The following is an 18,684-nucleotide window of genomic DNA, read 5'->3' as shown; positions in this document are numbered from 1 at the left end:
TTTTTGGGCTGCTCCCACGACACATGGAGGTTCCCAGGCTAGGGGTCTTATCGGAGCTGTAGCCACTGGCCTACGCCAGAGCCACAGCAACGCGGGATCCGAGCCGCGTCTGCGACCTACACTACAGCTCACAGCAACACCGGATCGTTAACCCACTGAGCAAGGGCAGGGACCGAACCTGCAACCTCGTGGTTCCTAGTCGGATTCGTTAACCACTGCGCCACGACGGGAACTCCTTTTTCTTATTAAATTGTAAAAGCTCTTCAGAAATTAAAAATAGACTTTTGTCTGTAGTGTTAAAAATGTTTATCATTTGTCTTTTGACTTTGCTTGTTGTTGTTGTTGTTTGGTACATTTATTTGTGGTTTTGATTCTGTTTTTGCCGTGAAGAAATTGAAAAATTTAAAGTGGTCAAATTTATCATGTTTTCCCTTATGGCTTTGGGAGTTTCGCTTAGAAAGGCCCTCTCTACTTCAAGATTATCAAAAATATGCCTTTGTTTCCTTCTAGTCATTTTATAACTTGAATTTTTATGTTTAATCTTGGGTTCTGTCTGGACTTTATTTTTGAGTGAGGAAATGAAGGAGGGATTTACCTATTTTTCTTCCTGCTAGTTTGTCCCCTGTGATTTGAAATGCTGGCTTTACCTATATACCAGTGTCTTTAGTATTTGGGCCCATTTCTAGACTTTCTCATTGTCTACTGGTTGGCCTTTCTGTGCATGTGCTGGTTATTGACTTTCTTTAATTACTGAAGCTCTATAATACATTTTAATATCTGGGAAGATTTACTACCAATTTGGAGATGTCCACTGTTGTTTCAAGTATGCTGGTCCCATTTCCCCAGTACAATGAGCTCCATGTATCACCTTTTTTTTTACTTTTTTGCTTTTTAGGGGCCACACTTGCTGCATATGGAGGTTCCCAGGCTAGGGGTCAAATCGGAGCTACGCTGCCAGCCTACAGCACAGCCACGGCAATACTGGATCCTTAACCCACTGAGATGGCCAGGGATCAAACCCACATCCTCATGGGTACTAGTCGGGTTCGTTTCCGCTGAGCCACAACGGGAACTCCCTATATATCATACTTCTGATTCTTCCATGGCCCCCCAAACAGTGCTGAGATGTGACAGGTGGTTAATAAATAACTGATTCTTGACAACAAGCTTCCAAATTCCTAATTCTGATTTTTTTTTCACCCAAATGAAGTACTAAGAGCTGTGAGTGATGATGAATCTACTCCTGGATTTCTGTTGTGATCATGAACGTGTCTCTTGCCGTAGCCAGTGGACTGAGGTCACCTTTGTGCCCCAGGTGGGCAGGATGCACAGGTGCCCCTGAAGAGCAATGCAGCAGTATGACAGAACTGATAACGGCTTTGAATCAGATTCATCTCCCTTGAGCCCTGGCTCTGCGACCAACTAGCAGAGTCACCTCGAGCAGGTTACTTACTCCCTCTAAACCTCTGCTTCCACATCTGTAAAATGGGGATAATAATACCCCCCTCCCAGAAACAGTTAAGATAAAATGAAGTACAATTTTGCAAAGCTTCTAGTACAGTGCCTGGTACATCAACAAAATACTTCTGTTATTAACAGCAGGAGCAGTTGTGGTAGTAGAAATAGGGTTCTATTAAGTCCCTCAACTAGAGTTTATTGGATTTGTAGAGAAATACCTAAGAAAACCCCTAATTACTAGACTTTGGACCCAGGACTCCGATGCAGCAAAACTGCCTCTGATAAAAGAGAGAGTGATAATGACACTCAGCCTCGGCCAATCACTTACCAGGTATCAGGCACTGGGTGGCCTGGTTTATGAGACATCATCCCATTTAATTCTCACAATGGCCCACTGGCCCAAGGCCCAAGAGGCCTCCCAGACATGACCCTACAGAGTTGTACGCTCTCTGCAGTACCCAGGGGCTCCCCAGCTCCCCAAAGCCCCAGAGCCCCCTGGCCCAGCCAGGATCAGAGGGGCAGCACAGCACAGTGGGGAGGGCACTGTCTCTGGAGTCATTTTCCAACCTACCCCAGCTATTTTCCTTAGGAAAGTTATTCAATTACTCAGAGCTTCTGTTTCCTCCACTAGAAAATGTGACCATTTGTAATGCCTGTTTAACAGGGTGGCTGTCAAGTCACAGGAGTATATGGGCGAGGACTCACATAGCACCCCGAATAGTGCCTGGCACGTGGTCAGAGCTCAGGACCTGCTATGCATTTATTATTTTCTTTTCTTATGGTATCTTCACCATCTAGTGCTCTAATTTAAGCCCCCCAATTAGGGACTAGAAGAATGACAGATGAAGCTGAAAGAATTTTACCGAGGGCTTAGTAATTAAAACAATCAGCCGCCCCTGCCCCCTCGAGGCTATTTGTTCAACTCGGGTGAAGGTGTTTGCCAATGCATTTGCAAATAAGATAATTAAGTAATAAATTATCCCATTTGATAGGAACAGCCAATATCATTGAAAACCAACAGCAAAACCTTGTTACCAATAAAGCGTGTGTTTAACGGGGCAATTCCGATTTAACCCTTATTCTCCTGAAAACAACCTTCTCATATCTCAACATGAGAGTTGAACAAATTCTCAGTAGAAGTTGGGGGTGGGGGGCGGTGCAGGGGGAAAGGCCCTCACTCCTCAGAGGTTAATGTCCTGTCAAATATGGTCACATGCAACCATAGTCAAGACAGCCTCTTTGTGGTCACCGAGCCCTCTCACTGATTGGCTGAGTTAGGGCTCCGTCTCCCGCAGCTTTTCTCTGCTTCTGAAATTCAAAATGGAAAACTGAGCTGCCTCCAACTGTGTCCGCCCCCCCACCTCCACCCACATGCCGTCTTTAAAGTATAATTTTTTCTCTTATTTTAGCTTCTCTTTCTGCCAGTCACCAGCACCACCTCTTCAGGCGCTCTCTTTTAGATGTTTGCCCCTGTCCTGAAACACCGAGGTAGAGGAAGCCCTATCCCTCTGGAGGTGGGACCATTGGCCCTGATGCTTGGCCTACCCTGTTGGTCTAGGCAGGGATGGGGCCTATGGTCAAGGGTGAGGCAGGGCAGACTCTGCCCTGAGTACCCTGGATGGAGCTCTCTGTGACTGTGCATACAGGAGGCAGCCAATGTCTGGACAGAACTTGGAGGAGGGAAGAGGAAAATCTGCTGACGGAAGGATGGGAGGACAAGAAAAATCATCTTTGTATCCTTTGAGAAGGCTCTCCCTTTCCCCAAGTCTTTCCTGGTCCTGCACCAGTTTCAGCCCTATGGGTCCAAACGCCACAGACATAGGGGAACTTCTTGCTCAAAGGTTTGGCCGTGAGGGCTTACTGACTTGATTCCTCTTCCTTTCCCTGAAGGACAAAAATTGGTACCCATCATTTAAGGTGAGAGTTCCTGGCATTGCTCTAAAAGCAATTCTTCTCTATGGGTTCCCTGCCCGTTGCAGCTCGAGGCAATGGATTTGGGTATACGCTGTTCCCTGTCCCCATCCCAGCAATGCCAGATACCGTGGCATGGCTACAGGAAAGGAGGAAATCCCTGGAGTGGGTCTCAAGAGGCAGCAGGCAGGGTCTCCTTCCTAAAACTCTCTCCCCATCCTGCATCATTTGTAGGCCCCTGGGTCCAGAATCTGGTTTTCCAATTTCAAGGAAGGCAAACTCTCTCGCCCCACTGTGCTCACCCCAGTGAATGCAGAGTAGTAGCTCTGGGGATTCATCCAGACCCTGCCGTTTTTATTTATTTATTTAATTTTTATTTTTTGCTTTTTTTTAGGGCCGCACCTGCAGCATATTGGAAGTTCCCAGGCTAGGAGTCAGATCGGAGCTACAGCTATAGCCATAGCAACACAGGCTCCAAGCCACATCTACGACCAACATCACAGCTCATGGCCACACCTGATCCCTGAGCCACTGAGCAAGGCCAGGGATTGAACCCAAATCCTCATGGATACTAGTCGGGTTTGTTACTGCTGAGCCACAATGGGAACTCCCAGACCCTGACTTTTTTTATAGGCATATTTATTTTTATTGAAGTCATCAGTGGCCCATTAGCCTGGACAGTCACCCCTAATGGCATGGCTCCCCACAACCCCTCACTCAGGGACAGGACCTGGCTGAAATGGCATCTTTTCCCTTCCCCTGCCTCACTTCCTCCCACCCTTCCCCCCCAATCTACACGAATCCAATTATGTGGGATGTAAACTAACTGTGTGAGCATTAAACGACAACACTGTTTCTGGCTTTTCATCCAAATCTCCCTTTTCCAGGATGAAAAGGGTGTTTGTTCTCCGGGACCCCTGCTGTATCACTTATTTAGCAGTCTTTGCTTTCAGCTTCCATTTGTAGCCTTTTTCATACAGTTAGGCCTAACAGAAATTTGCTATAGCTAATGAGATTGAGATGGGAAAACAGACCAAGGAGGATTGGCCAAAGACCAACAGCAGTTCTCTTCCCCATTGTTCCTATTGTGCTTTGCTAAATGCAGACAAATGATTCCAGTACTTAGCACACCCATATAGTGTACGGGTTGAGAGCAGGAGCTTGGAGGCTGGAAGGTCAAACCTTGACTTTGCCATTGAGATCGTATGACCTTAGGGAAGTTACTTAACTCCTCTGAGGCTCGCCTTCTCCCTGTCTAATTGGGTTATTGAGGAGATAATGTTGATGGAGTGTTTCGCACTGGGCTTGGCTCAGAGAAAGCCACACAGGATAACAACACTGCCACTTAACATGCATGGAATGTGCTAGGCTTTCAATTACCTAATTTGATCCTCCTGACATTTCTGGAGCATAAAGGGTGTGGGCAGCAGCATTATCAGGGGAAACTAAGAACCAGGGAGGAAAAGCAAAGGGCTTCAGGTCACGCTCATCCTTAAGGATAGAGCAAGGGTAGAATCCAGGAGCTCTAGTTCTTTCCCTTCTTTCTTTCTTTTCTTTTTCACTGGACTCTAGTTGATGTACAATATTAACGTTAATTTCAGGGGCATCTAATTCTTTTTCCAATGCTTTTAGCATTTGGCTATATTTCATTTTTCAAACAAAACTTTATTATTTTTTCGCCACCCCACGGCACATGGAGCTTCCAGGCCAGGGATCAGATCTGAGCTGCAGCTGCAATCTACCTGGATCCTTTAGCCCACTGTACTGGGCCAGGTATAGAACCTGCGTTTTGGGGCTACAGAGACGCCGCCGACCCCGCTGCGCTCTAATGGGAACTCCAGCATTCTGCTGTATTTCATAAATGCAAAGACTGACACACCACATATACGAATCAAATAGAATAACACACTAAGAGAAAATGTATAAATCATCAGTATAATGATGGGTTCATGAGGTTCTAGAACTAAGCAACCTACTAACTCACTCCTCCCCCATTCATCCTTTGTTAGCAGCTTATTGTGCCCTTACCACATCCAAATGTCATGTGCAGCGCTCTGGGCTTTAGGTACGTGATCTTATTTCATCCTCAGAGGAATACATGAAATAAACTGTATTACCCCCATTTTACAGATAAGAAAACGGAGGCTCTGGGAGGTTCGCTATCTTGTTTTGGATTACAACTCGATTCCAGGGAGCCTATCCTGAAATTGCCCCACTCAGTGTGCTCTGACTTCTGCAGAGCAGGATGACTGGGCTGCCCACAACCAATCAAAGGGCCAGGAGAGACAAGGGCCAGGACTCACAGCAGGATGTGTAATTCCTCCAGCCGGTCACCGCGATGCCCTGGGTCTGGCAGGTGCTGGCGTAGTTCTGCAGCCAGCTGCAGGCGGTCTGCACAGCGCCCCCATCGACGCAGGAGTCGAACAGGCAGTTCTTGTAGAAGAAGGTGGGGTTGACCTTGCTGTGACACTTGGTGAAGCCCGAGTTCTGGCTGGGGATCAGGCTGCACAGCTGGTGGACCTTGGAGAAGCCTTCCACCTTGGCGCAGGAAGGGCAGCGGTCACCACAGCCAACCTGGCAGAAGGTGTCCCTCTTCACCCAGCTCTGTCCAAACTCATTGACGCTGGAGGCAAGCACACCCATGGGCAGCTCCAGGTCGTCGTCGGGGTTGCCGTTATAGCGGCCACAGAGGCCGGACGTGCTGTTCTGTAGGCTCCGAGGGACCGTGACGGACAGGAAGGTCTTCCAGTCATACACGACCTTCAGGCCAAAGTCCGTCTCCACCACCACGTGGAAGCCAAAAGAAAAGATGTTTATCTTCCCTTGTCCCAACTTCAGGGGCAGATAGAGCCGTTCACTGTTGACCTGCAAGTGAAAGAGGGTTGGTCTAAGTACAGTGGGCTCAGGGACCCCCACCCCCACCCCCAGCCCTGCTCTTGTCACGACTGGCCTCGGAGAGGCAGCCCCAGGGCGGGGTTGCAGCAGGTTGCAGGGAATCTTTGCATTTAGCTGTTGTGTCTGTCAGTCAACGATTATTATTAGGATTGGAACAGACTTAAATGACTATCCTTTGTACGCTAATATACCTATTTGTTTCGGGGCCTTCTGTTTATAGCATTACTCCCCCCAGGAGTTCAAATTGTTTTCTCCAAGGTAATGAGAGGGTAATAAGAATTCAATTAAAGTTTAGGCTAAAAGACCCAAACCTAGAATGCTTGTGTTTCTATTTCCAGCTCTACTGTGGATTTATGGTAGACAAGCCCCCATTTGCTAATTCTTCAAGATTTGCTTTTTCCTGAAGAATGACTTGACTTTGAGGGTCCCTCTGCCTAGGATGCCATCCTTCACCCACCAGCATTCTTCTCACCCCCTAGACCCAGCTCAAACGTTGCCTCTGGTATAAAGCAAGATTTCCGGAGCCTGTGGTCAGAATGAACCGCCTCTTCGTCTGGGCAACCAGAACATGTTATTTACGCCTCTCGCCTGTTCTTCTGCACCTTTGGCCAAGATCAGGCACATGAACGCTGCTGCTGAAGCCCGAAACCCATCTGCCTTATGGTCGTCTGCACTTCCGTCTCACCACAGATTAGGAGCAACTTGGGGGCAGGCACCACTCTTAACGACCTACAGAGCCACTTTCGCCCACTCCCCGTGGGGTACCCAGCCGGGTGCCTCACACAGAGGGGGCACTCGACCTGTTTCCTCCCATAGATTTTAATTCCGAAAACAAGGAAATCCCTTAACATCAGCCTCTAGAGCTCGCGGCCCTTGTACCATTTTGTTTTGATTGAGCCAAATCCTAGAGCCCCTGGCTGGCTGCTTCGGTGATGGAGAACAGAGTGTCGTGAGGGCTGAGAGGAGAGCTGGTCTTGCTCACAAGAGAAGAAGGCGGCTGCCAACGGGATGGTCTAAGACTGTGCCCTGACCTTCTTAATCTCTTTCCCACCTGTCTCCTGTCCCAGCCCCACTGGTACCGCCTTAGTTCAGACTCTCATCGCCTTCCTCCTTGACTCTTGAATACCCTCCCACCTGGTCTCCTGCCCCAGTACTGCCCCCCTCCTCCACCCACTTACTGCCTCTCCATATTTTTCAGTGCAATTGAAAGCAACTAATTCAATACTTAAAACTCTCTCCACAGCTTGAATCAAATGTGGGATGCGCCAAGCACATCATACAGGGCTCCTACCGGGCTCTCCAGGAGCCGGCACGCACCTCTCAGACCCAACCCACATACTTCCTCCACCCCAGCAATACCCGACACTTTGCCCCACTCCATATGTCATTTCCTTGGCTGCGAGTGTGGCGGTGCTTTCTGTGTCCCTCTGGGGCCCCCATCCTCAGCAACTGTGATTGTGGGTTAATGAAAACTCACAACTGGTCTTGGCCAAAGAGGAGCCATTTGGCCCAGGAGGTTATGAGTCCCCACTCCAGCCCCAGCTCCACCCGAAGGGCAGCCCTTGGCCAAGGACTGACCAACACAGGTGGCCAACTCTGTGTACAGGTCATAGCCAGACCACATCCTTGCTGAGATCTCTGCCCCTGGCACCGCCTTCACTTTCAGGAATCCCCATATGGGACTCTGCCTCTGGGGAAACTGACCCAAGACAGCAATATTGCCCTTTCCCCATCCTCCCAGCCTATGGAGCAATATTCACCCTGCAAATTTCAACTCAGCTATCTCCTTTCCTATGAATGTTTGTCCAGGCAGAATTCACTCATTCATCCAGTTGTCATCAACTTGGCACTACTGTGCACCAGGCACCATGCCAAATGCTGGACTAAAGCACAGGGCCCTTTGCCTAGGAACTCACGAGAAAGTGGCAGAGACAAGTACCTAAATGGGTAGTAATAACGGGGTCTGATAAAACCAACAACAGAGGTGAATAGACGCACAGGCACCAGACTCAGCCTGGGTCTGACTTTCCTTTTCCCAGGATGCTCTTGCTGCGTCCCCCTCCTTGCTCATGGATGCCTTTGGGGCTCAGCTCCAGATCATTTCTTCCAGAAAGCCTTCCCTCCGCACCCCCAGGCAGTTCAGGCAGCCTGTTCTCTCATGACCGCCTCACCCCCACCCCCATCAGGTCACACATTTTTGTAGGACTTCACATCACAACCACGTTACCTGAGAATACATCTGTCTCTGCCACTAGACCCTGACTTCTCTTAGGACAGATGCCATGTTTCATGTTTCTACCCTTGGGGCTTGGCACAGAATAGGCATCAATACAAGCCTGTCAAACGCCACTGAGCCAGAGTGATGCTCAAAGCCTTCCTCTTCTCTGATGGCCACGGGGCTGGAGATAAGTGGTAAAGACACCAACTGTGAGGGTCCTGAAAGCCTTCGCCTTGGCCTGGACCAAGCAGGACCCGGCTGTGCCGACACCCAGGGAGAGGGCCGGAGAGGCCATCTCTGCGGAGCTTGTGCTGGATGGCTGAGGTGTGGGCTGTGCAGTGCCTGGGGGTGGTCCGCCTTCTGCTGCTCACCCCCACAACCCCGCCTGGCACACAGATTGCATGTTTATTTCTAGATTCCCTTGGTTTAGTGGATTCCCCTACATCCTTAATGCAGGGAAAGGTCAGTGTCCCAAGGAGTCACTTCCATGTCACCTCTATTTTTGCAAGCACCGGCAGTGACCCAGGCCCTGTGCTGTGTTTTGCCCGTCACTTCACTGCACGCTGTCATTATAATGGCCTTTATTCTTCTCTCAGGGAGAGAGAGTGACTAATAATAACACCATGGGAAAAACAAATGCAAATCATTGAACAAGCAGATCCTGTAATGCATATTAATAATTCAAAGTAAATGCTAAACCTATCCCCCAGAACCCCAAAGAAAAGCACCTTCAAGCATCCCGAACTTGGTCTTCCTGTCAGAGATTTGAAAGCTAGCTACTCTATTCCCAGCTTGGGCACTAGGACGTCTGGTAACTTAGAAAGACGGGCCCTGGAAATCCATTCCTCCCCTGCACCCATTACTCTCTTGTTGCCCCCTATTGTAGGTGGAATTTGTGTCTCTACAAAATTTGTATTGAAGTCTTGACTCCCAGCACTCATGAATGTGACCTTCTTTGGAAATAGGGTCTGTGCAGATGTAATCAAGTTAAGATGAGGTCACTAGAAAGGGGTGGCCCTCAATCTACTGACTAGAGATGTGGCCCAGAGAAACAGGACACAGAAGGAAGGAGGTCTTGGAAAGATGGATGCAAGGGCTGGAGGTGAGCTGCTGCAAGCCAAGGGTCTCCGACGACCACCAGAAGCTAGAGAACGCCTGGAAGAGATGCTTCCTAGGGCCTCCGAGGGAGCACAGCCCTGCTGACACCCTGACTTCAGACTCCTTGCCCCCAGAATGGTGAGAGAAAACATCTCTGCTGTTTTAAGCCACCTGGTCTGTGATGCTTTGCGAGGCAGCCCTAGGAACTAATTCACCCTTCCCGCCACATCTCCTTGTGGGAGGAAGAAACCAGTGGGGTGGTTCTCATGGCTCTTGACTTTAGGCATGAGAGCATCTCACAAGACAAGGGTGGGACACCGCGCCTGGAAGCTGAGCTGACCCATTAGGGCCTTAGCCCCAGAGCAGAGGGAAGGGAGGCAAACACCCAATGAGAGGGGGGAATCAGCTACCACGGAGGAGAGAAGGGAGAGCAGGACACATGTTCCTGAGGATCCAGTGTCTCTACTGAAAATAACTGGGTCAGAAAACATGAGTAGCCTCAGATGTCTTTATCCCTAAACACCGAGGGTGTAACACAAGGCAGAAAATACAACTTCATGGTACACTAGATGGGACAGGGCCTATGAACAGGTTGTACTTTAAAAGGAAAAAAAAAAAAAAAAACAGAAAGGTAGAAAGAAGGAAGCATGTTGAATGTCACAGAGATAAGGAACAACATCCAGATTTATAAATCGAAGGGTAGAACTGTATCAGATGAGGAGCAAAGGAGAAAAGGACAAATAGGATGCAGCCCTGTGGACAACATGATTGATGTGTTTGTTTTAACACAGGCGGTGAAAATGGAGGAGAGGGATGTTATTGTAATGAGGGGCCCTGACTATCCAAGCATCTGTTGGGAACCTTATGTGGCTGAAAGCAACGCATCTGATATGCTCCTCACTTGCCCTTGGAGGCAATTTCATCTCCCAGATCGCTAAAGAGGGGACCAACAGCAAAAGGAAAGCCACAGGGACTTGGAAGAAAGGGCTTATGTGTCAGCTCCTTCATTCACTTGACAAATTTTTGGGGTGTCATGACGCTCAGTGATTCATTTAACGTAAAGATGGATTAGGTGTGGTCCCTGCCTTCAAGAAGCCCACGGCGACAACTGAATGAGCGAGACGTGACCATCGTGGAAAAATGCAATATGATTCATGTCACAAGTGACAGAGGGCCCAACTGCTACGAGAAGCACAGAGGGGAAAAAAAATAGGGGGTGTGGATAAAATATCCAAAAAAGGGAAGAAGAATGGGCACAGCGACACACCCATCTTTGAGGCTAAGAAGCACCTTTTCTGGTAGATGGGAAGAAAAGTTTCAGAAGCTCAGAAACCTCTCAGAGAAACGTGGGTCAGAGAAGGGGGTAAGGGAATCTGAAGAAAGGAAAGGGATCAGCAGAGCTGCCCAAGGAACTGTTTAACACGTCAGAATTTGAAAGGGAAGGTACACACGATGAGGAGGGGCCTCCGTGGAGATGAATTATGCAACAGACCAGGGAGGATGGTGTTACAAGGCTGACGTCTTAAGTCAACTCCTCCAAAATGCCAGAGCAGAAGCTGTCGGTGGCTTGTTACCATTCCAGGTTCTGCTGGGGGCCACGCCGGTGGAGGTGGCGGGAAGTGGGGGGCGGCCTGCTACTGGGGCTGAAGAACTTGGGCAGGACCTGGAGTTTTTGGAACTCCCCAACCCCTGCTGGCTCCTGTCTTCATGCTCAGGGGTGTGAAGAGGTGGGGAAAGGTGAGAAGACTGCAGGAGGGCCCCACGTGCTCCAGATGGGACCAGACTCCTGAACGCTGGGTCCCCTGGGAGCCAAAGGGAGACTGGAAGAGGCGGAAGGAGGTCCAAAGGGGCAAATATTTTGATCTCAAAGGAGGAGGGGAGGTGGCTTAGACAACAATGCCACTTAGAGACACCTGGTCCGTGCTAAGCCCCTTCTCATTACACAGGGAGGGCGACAGTCTGAGGTCGCTCGGTGGCAGCCAAGCCGGGACTCTATCTAGGTCTGTGTATCCAACACACTCTGCTACAACATGAAAGCCGCCCTTTCCAGAGCTGGCTCTGTTCCTAATTTGCTGCCTATGTCTTGAGCATTTTTCTCTCTGAGGGCTCAGTTTCCTTATCTGTAAGATACAGTAACGGGACGTCTCCGGGGCCCCTCTCGGCTCCAACAGCCTCTGTTTGTCCTTGGATTCTGAACCTGCCTGATTCAGCTGCAGCCCAGCATGCTGACCCAGGACCCCTGTCCACACATCCCCACGACTCCCCTCCTGGGGTCCGGCCCATGACCACTCACCAGCACAGTGTGCTTGTAGGCTCTGTGAATCACGATGCTGTAGCCAAACACAGTCACGTCCACCTGCTTGACCCACAAGGCCAGCGACGGGTCCCGGTCCTCGTTCTTGGCCGTGACGATGAACTTGGGGAACGTGTCTGAGCTCGGCCTGCTTCCAGTGGTGCACAGGATGAGTGGGCAGCTGGTCTGGAAGTCAAAGGGGTAGCCGTCAAAGGTCAGGTAGTGGCCGTAGCCCGAGACGATGCAGGAGGCATCAGTGCGGGTCTGGCAGTAGTACAGGCCGCCTTCCTCCAGGCAGTACTCGTCACTCTTGCAGGGGATGGTCTCACAGTGGACGCTGTTGTCTGTGCCGTTGCAGTAACAGAAGATCTGGCAGTCCAGGTCCACCCAGAAGGTCTCATTGGTGGCAAGTTGGTGCCCCTCAAAGTTGCAGCCACACTCGCTCCGGGCGACACACTGGCTGCCTTGCAGGGCATAGCCCTCATCACACTGACACCCCTCGGAGCAGCTGTCCACACAGATGGGGCCCAGGGCCAGGGTCTCACATGTCTCCGTACACGTCATGCACTCCTCGAAATGGCTGTTCTCTGGGCACTCCAGAGCTGAGGGTGGGCAAGAAGAAGACAGGCTTGAGAAAGGGACAGAGGTCAGGGACAGTGTGTGTGCACTCCTTCCTGTGCATGAGTGCGTGGGCATGCATGTGTGTGGGTGCGTATGCCCGTGCATGCATGTGAGTGCATGTGTGCGTGCGCATGCTTCACTTAACACTTATTTCTCTAGCACAGTGAGCTCAGTGGCTGCCACATGATCAGTACCACCATTCACTTTGGGAAACATCCAAGGCTCCGTGAGCCCCTCCCTCAAGGGTTCCTCTAGTGCACTTCGCTTTTCATGCAGATTCCGGACCGTGAGCCTGTACTGAGCACCTAAGACACAGCAGGCGCTGTTCTAGGCGTTTTAGTGTAATTTTCTCAACAACCTGGATAGTAAGAAAAGTTGTAACATGCCTGTCTTACAGGTGATGAAATGGAAGTTTAGTGACTTAACTCAGCTGATAGTAGAGGGGGATCAGAATCAGGATCTCCCAATTCTAAGGCTCCTGACTTGAAAATTCTGGAGAGAGAGAGTCCTGGAAAAAACAAGGGCTTTGAGGCTGCAGAGATCTGTAGGTACCATCTTTGGGCTTCAGTTTCTCCTTTTATTAAATAAGGACAATACTTACCTAGCTAGCACTGCTGTTCCAAGAATTAATAACCTAATACATCCAGTCCACACTAGAGATTCAGTAAATACTATGCCTTATCCCCTCTTACACTTCCTTCCATTACAGTAAGTTTATGTAGGTGTTATAACTCTATGGATTGGACTTTTCCCTGTGTCTTTCATCCTTCTGTCCCTGGTGCCCTCTGACCTCGCCCACCTCCTCAGTGACTCCTGTACATGGTCTCCCCACCCCCCTGCGCAGCCCCCACAAAGCCAAGCCTACCCACCCTCCAAGCTTCATTTCAAGTCACACTTCCGCCCTGAAGCCTTCCTTGATAGTCTGTGAGTCACTAAGCACAACACATAAAACGACAGCACGTGCTGCTTACCATGTGACTGTCCCATTTTTCTTTATGATTTTAGTTTGTCAAAATTTGACATGAGCAGGGACGAATCCAAGTGCGCAGAAGAAATGTACCTACAGGTCTGTGGCGTCTGAAGATCTGTGATGGTCCCCGCCATCTCCTGGGAGTTCAAGCTCTTGCCTTTAAGGCTTTCTTTAGTTCTTACACATACTATCAGTCCTTAAGAGGGTTTCATAATCCAAGGACACAAAGGACACTATAGAGAAATAAATTGCATGGCAATAACAGCTCTGCCCATAAGTACCAACTCAACAGCTCGGCACTGTGTGCTGAAAGCCAATTTTTCCCCCCTCTGGGCTAAAGGACTGTCTCCACTTCTGTTGACTAGTTGAAGGCTAGTTCAGCACTGATTAAATATGTCTGTATAGAGGGATTCTCACATTTTGTCCCTAAATTATGAATGTTATAACACTGACTGCAGGTTTATGGTGATAGCAAATAACATGACTTATTTAAATGGCTCTCGTTTTATGACTTATTGTGTTGTCTGAATTTGTCTGAATGTCTGGATCACACAGACATGAAGTAATAAAACTTCCCCTGGCCTCTGAAATGCCTCTGAAATTACTTAATTGGGCAGCCTGGCTCTGCCAAAGAGAGCTGGTTAAAAATAACTGAACACAGCAGCAGTGGTTGTCTCTCTTCAGGTCCAAAGAAGATTGTGTTCCTGATTTGCAGCTGTCGCCCAATCCGATCCCCACTCTGCAGGACCCTGGCCAGATTAACCCCTTATTACCTGGAGACTTAATCAAGTGTGCCCACTCCGGTTCTTCTTGCCAGACCCACCTATGCAAGGTCAGGTGCAGACATCCTGGGGCATTCTCACGTGTGAGCCTTGGTCCTCCACCCGGGGAAGCCAAGTCCCATGGGGCTGCTTCTGTTCATGTGTCTCTCTCTACCTAAGGAAGGCACTGACAAGTGCTCCTCCAGCTCTGCAGGCCCAGCTCAGGGTTGGGAAGAAGCTATTCTCTGCAGCTGTCTCACCCAGGAAGAGAGGGAATCGTCACCATCCCGCCGCACTGACTTTGTGTGAACAATGTCACCAAACCGTGCTCCGTGCATAATCCAGAAACACTTCCCGCCCTATAGGAGGTCATAGTCTAAAACGATGGCACAGACATGGCCCAGCAATGGAGTGAATTTGGTATGGGGCAGACTTCAAAATCCTATAACATGAATGAACTATAACTGGAAAGCTGAGGCAGGAGAAGGGACAGAGATCTTATTAGATAAGCCGGAGCGAGGACAAAAGCAGATGTGGGGGTAAGCTAAAGTGAAGGCTTTGGAAAAGGGTTCTAAGGTCCCACTAGATGTGGTGGCCCCTAGAAATCCTGGAGCCTCCTACCCTGAAGGTGACCTTATGAAAAGAGCATGCTCCCAGAATTCACAGCATCTGCTATTAATCCCTCCCTAGTACAGATAAGGTCACCAGGGATAAAACTGCCCATCTCTGAGAGGACAATGCATGTTCCTTGGACTTCTAATGCTCAGAAACCAGAGTATTACTTTAAAGACAAGTGTGTGTGCTCTTAGCTCTAAGATGTTTCAATTGAAAGGGCTTAGAGGAAAAGTCAAGATACTCCCATAGCAATAGATAAGCCTTACCTAGACCTTGACTTTTTTTTTTTTTTTTTTTTTTTTTTGCTTTTTAGGCTGCACCCATGGCATATGGAAGTTCCTAGGCTAGGAGCTGAATCGGAGCTATAGTTGCCAGACTACACCACAGCAATGCAGGATATGAGCTGTGTCTGAGACCTATACCACAGTTCACAGTAACACCGGATCCTTAACCCACTGAGCAGGGCCTGGGATCAAACCTGAATCCTTATGGATACTAGTTGGGTTACTGCTGAGCCACAGCGGGAACTCCCAGACCTAGATTCAAATAATATTCCCTGCCAAGAGGAATCAGGGCTTTTTGGAGTAATGGCTAATTCCAGTCTGGGGCAGGGGAGGTTTAAGAGTTGATATGGAGTATCTTGTTAATCCAGGAAGTAAGAAAATGATAGAGCCTTTTCAAAAGGACATGGGAGGCAACTTGAAGGGGCTCCCACCTGCCAAATGTGGAACAATTTCAACATGAAAATAATTAACAAATGTAATATGAAACATAGATCATTGAAAAAAGTAGGACTCCATGTGTCCATATTGATAAGATAGATAGATGGCTGGGATGGATAAACAGATGGATGGACAGATGGATGGATGGAAAAGATGACAGGCAGGTGACAGGCAGACAAAAATTAGAAGGGAGGGCTCTTGCTTACAGTAAAATCACACCTGCTGTCGGGTACAAGTGGAGAAAGTACAGGGGCTGCAAACTGTCAGCCTGTCATCATCGGGCTGAAGACTGATACAGGCAAACACCATCAGTGGGCACTGCATCAAGCAGGGCACTGTGATAACGGGCAGGATACTGCATGGTCGGCGAGAATCTCCCCACAGGTTGCTCACTGGTCACCAGAGAAAAAACAGTGACTACAGAGTGGAGACATTTGACAACACCGGGGACCAACGTGCCCATCGCCACTGAGAGGAGGCTGGACAGAGCGTGTCCCAGCACACGACGTGATTACCATGAGGAAAACATACATTGCCCATGCAGGAGGCTGGGTGGGGATGTACCATCTCAGGGACACATCAAACCCAAACAGAGGGTCATTCGATTTTAAAAGGGGCGAGACTATTTTCTTTAAAAATGACTATATCATAGAAGACAAAGAAAGCTAAGGAATTATTCCAGATTAAGGGAGACTAAAGAGACACAACAACTGAATGCCACATGTGGTCCTAGACTAGATCTGTCTTGGCAGTCGTGGGGAGGGGGAGGAACCATAAAGGATATTCCTAGGTCCACTGGCAAAACTGAAATACAAATGTTAAGTTATTGCCTCAATGTTAAATTCTTAAGGTCAATAACCGCCCTGTAGTGTAAATGAGTGTCCTGATTCTAAGGAAATACACATTTAAGTATTTCAGGGCAAAGGGGCATGCCTGCAGCCTCCTTCCAAATCAAGAGGCAGAGAGAATGACGTAGCAAATGGGGCAAAATGCTAATGACAGGTTAATCTGGGTAAAAGTTATGTAGATATTCTTGCCACTTTTCTGTAACTTTAAAGTTATTTCAAAGTAAAAAGCTTTAAAAAAATATAACGGAAGAGGGAGTTCCCATTGTGGCTCAGTGGTAATGAACCCAACTAGTATCCATGAGGACATGGGTTTGATTTCCAGCCTCGCTCAGCGGGTTAAGGATCCAGCTTTGCTGTGAGCTGTGGTGTAGGTCACAGACACCACTCGGATCTGGTGTTGCTGCGGCTGTGGTGTAGCTCCTATTCGACCCCTAGCCTGGGAACTTCTATGTGCCACATTTCATATAATGGAAGAGAGCTAACCAGATACAAAGGATGGAATCCCAGCGGTGGCGCTGGTCTTGGTTAGGGCCTAGCTTCTTGGTGGGGAAGGGATGGGAGCTGCGGTCCAGATGGGGCCTCCAGGCCTGGGTCCCACCCCCTCAGCCACTCCTCCTTCTACCTTTCCAGTTACTCCTTCCTCTGGGCTCCTCCATAACCAAGAGGGCAATTATTTTAATTACTACCAGTCCTTCTGAGAATGGTCAGATACTTTGGGGACAAAATGAAAAACCAGCCACACGGAACTCTCTTCATAATCATGGTTAGGTTTGCCCTGGGGAGTAGGGCTCACCTCTTCTCTGGGAAAGGCCCCCCGACTGATCATCTCCTGCTGAAATCATGGGGGTTCCACCTTGTCAAGAGAGAAGGCCCTTGCTGAGCCATCACAAAGATTTCTGGTCCTTTGACATGACTTGTATGTTCTGCTAGATAAAACCACCAATCAATAGGATGGCTGATTGCTCTACAGCAAAGAGGTACTGTGTAATTAGAAATAAGAATAAAGGTGACAAATAGTCTGGTTTCGGGTGATGGGCCTTCCAGAGGACACGTCAGACTAGGGAAGGGACCCACGGTCATTCCCTTGTCCTTGAGCACAATTCCACCAGGAAGAGAAGATCCAGTGTCTCAGCTATTGCCCCCTTCTCTAACCCTGCTGGTCTCCCCCATAAGGTCACCCCAACTTACGGCAGAAGTCATGGGTCCTCCAGGGCCCCACCTCCACGTCGGCGTTCTTGCAGGCGCTCGCGTATCGTGCCACCGAGTCACAGAGCTCGGACTCGTTGCCCCCGCTCTGGCACAGGCGGAAGAGGCAGGTGCGGTAGTAGGCGGTGACATTGACCACGCTGTGGCACTCCAGGAAGGAGCTATTGGAGGGGTCGTTGATGAGGCCGCACCTGGAGCGGCTGCGGTAAAACTTGAGCAGCTCCGAGTCGTTGTTGCAGGCCTTCAGCAGGTCCCCGCACTCCCCGTTGCAGATCTCCTCGAAAGTGGTCCAGCTTTCCAGGAAGACGGCCAGGTTGTCTGTGCACTTGCCATTGGGGAGACAGAACTCATCACTGGCATTTGCATTGAAGAAGCCGCACAAGCCCCCTGTGCAGTTGAAATAGGCGGTGGAGAGCCGGATGTACAGCAGACCGACGTCTGAGTACTGCACCGTCACAATACCCTTGGATTCAACCGTCGTGCTGTTTTTGTTTCGATAAATTTCCAGCCTCCCCGAAGGATGGAAAAAAGGTAATTCCACTTCCTGACCATTCAACTGAAAAATCAAATCACTATCATCAATTCCAGATAGACACAAAGTGCCCACAATTTCCTAGGCTATGAATAAAGACGTGGTTCTGCCCCACAACTAGCCTTGGAGAAATGTCAAGAAGCTGACAGTCTCTGCAAACCACATAGACACCAACTGTTTTTTCATGGGCATCTTTGCTCTTTCTTTCCAGGCTCCTCTGATCCAACATATTTGCTGTTTGTATGTGAGACCCTAAGAGAGCTCCAAACCAACTGAAGTGTGAGCAACAGTCATTGCAGAGTGTGGCTTCCTGCTGCCCCTGACCTTGGATCAGTGGCTTCCTGCTACATATTCTACATCTCCTTTCCTTCTTCCCCACTTTTCTGCCTCCTTCCTCTCCCTTCAAACTTACTTTTCCTGTGTCCCAGCCCTTTAGGGGCACACAGTGTACATCTAACTATCTAGCTATCCATCCATTTATCTCTTACTATTTAATGAATTCGTTTCTGCCAGAGTGTCAATGGGAATGAAAACAC

At 49.0% G+C, this 18,684-nt stretch overlaps 1 protein-coding gene across 1 annotated transcript in view; it reads right to left on the bottom strand.

Annotated features, from left to right (window-relative positions):
- Window positions 1-18,684, bottom strand: part of TECTA (tectorin alpha) — a 162,625-nt gene that overhangs the window by 29,128 nt on the left and 114,813 nt on the right. Inside the window, exons 16-18 of the mRNA XM_047753968.1 lie at window positions 17,599-18,172; window positions 11,874-12,475; window positions 5,673-6,234 (exon numbers count right to left, since the gene is read on the bottom strand). Coding sequence (XP_047609924.1) covers window positions 5,673-6,234; window positions 11,874-12,475; window positions 17,599-18,172 — 1,738 coding nt within the window. The remainder of the gene's footprint in view (window positions 1-5,672; window positions 6,235-11,873; window positions 12,476-17,598; window positions 18,173-18,684) is intronic.

Source organism: Phacochoerus africanus, chromosome 11, assembly GCF_016906955.1.
Source record: "Phacochoerus africanus isolate WHEZ1 chromosome 11, ROS_Pafr_v1, whole genome shotgun sequence".
Classification (NCBI taxonomy): Eukaryota; Metazoa; Chordata; class Mammalia; order Artiodactyla; family Suidae; genus Phacochoerus; species Phacochoerus africanus.
Note: the sequence above shows the minus strand (reverse complement) of the source record. Positions and strands in the feature narration are given on the sequence as shown.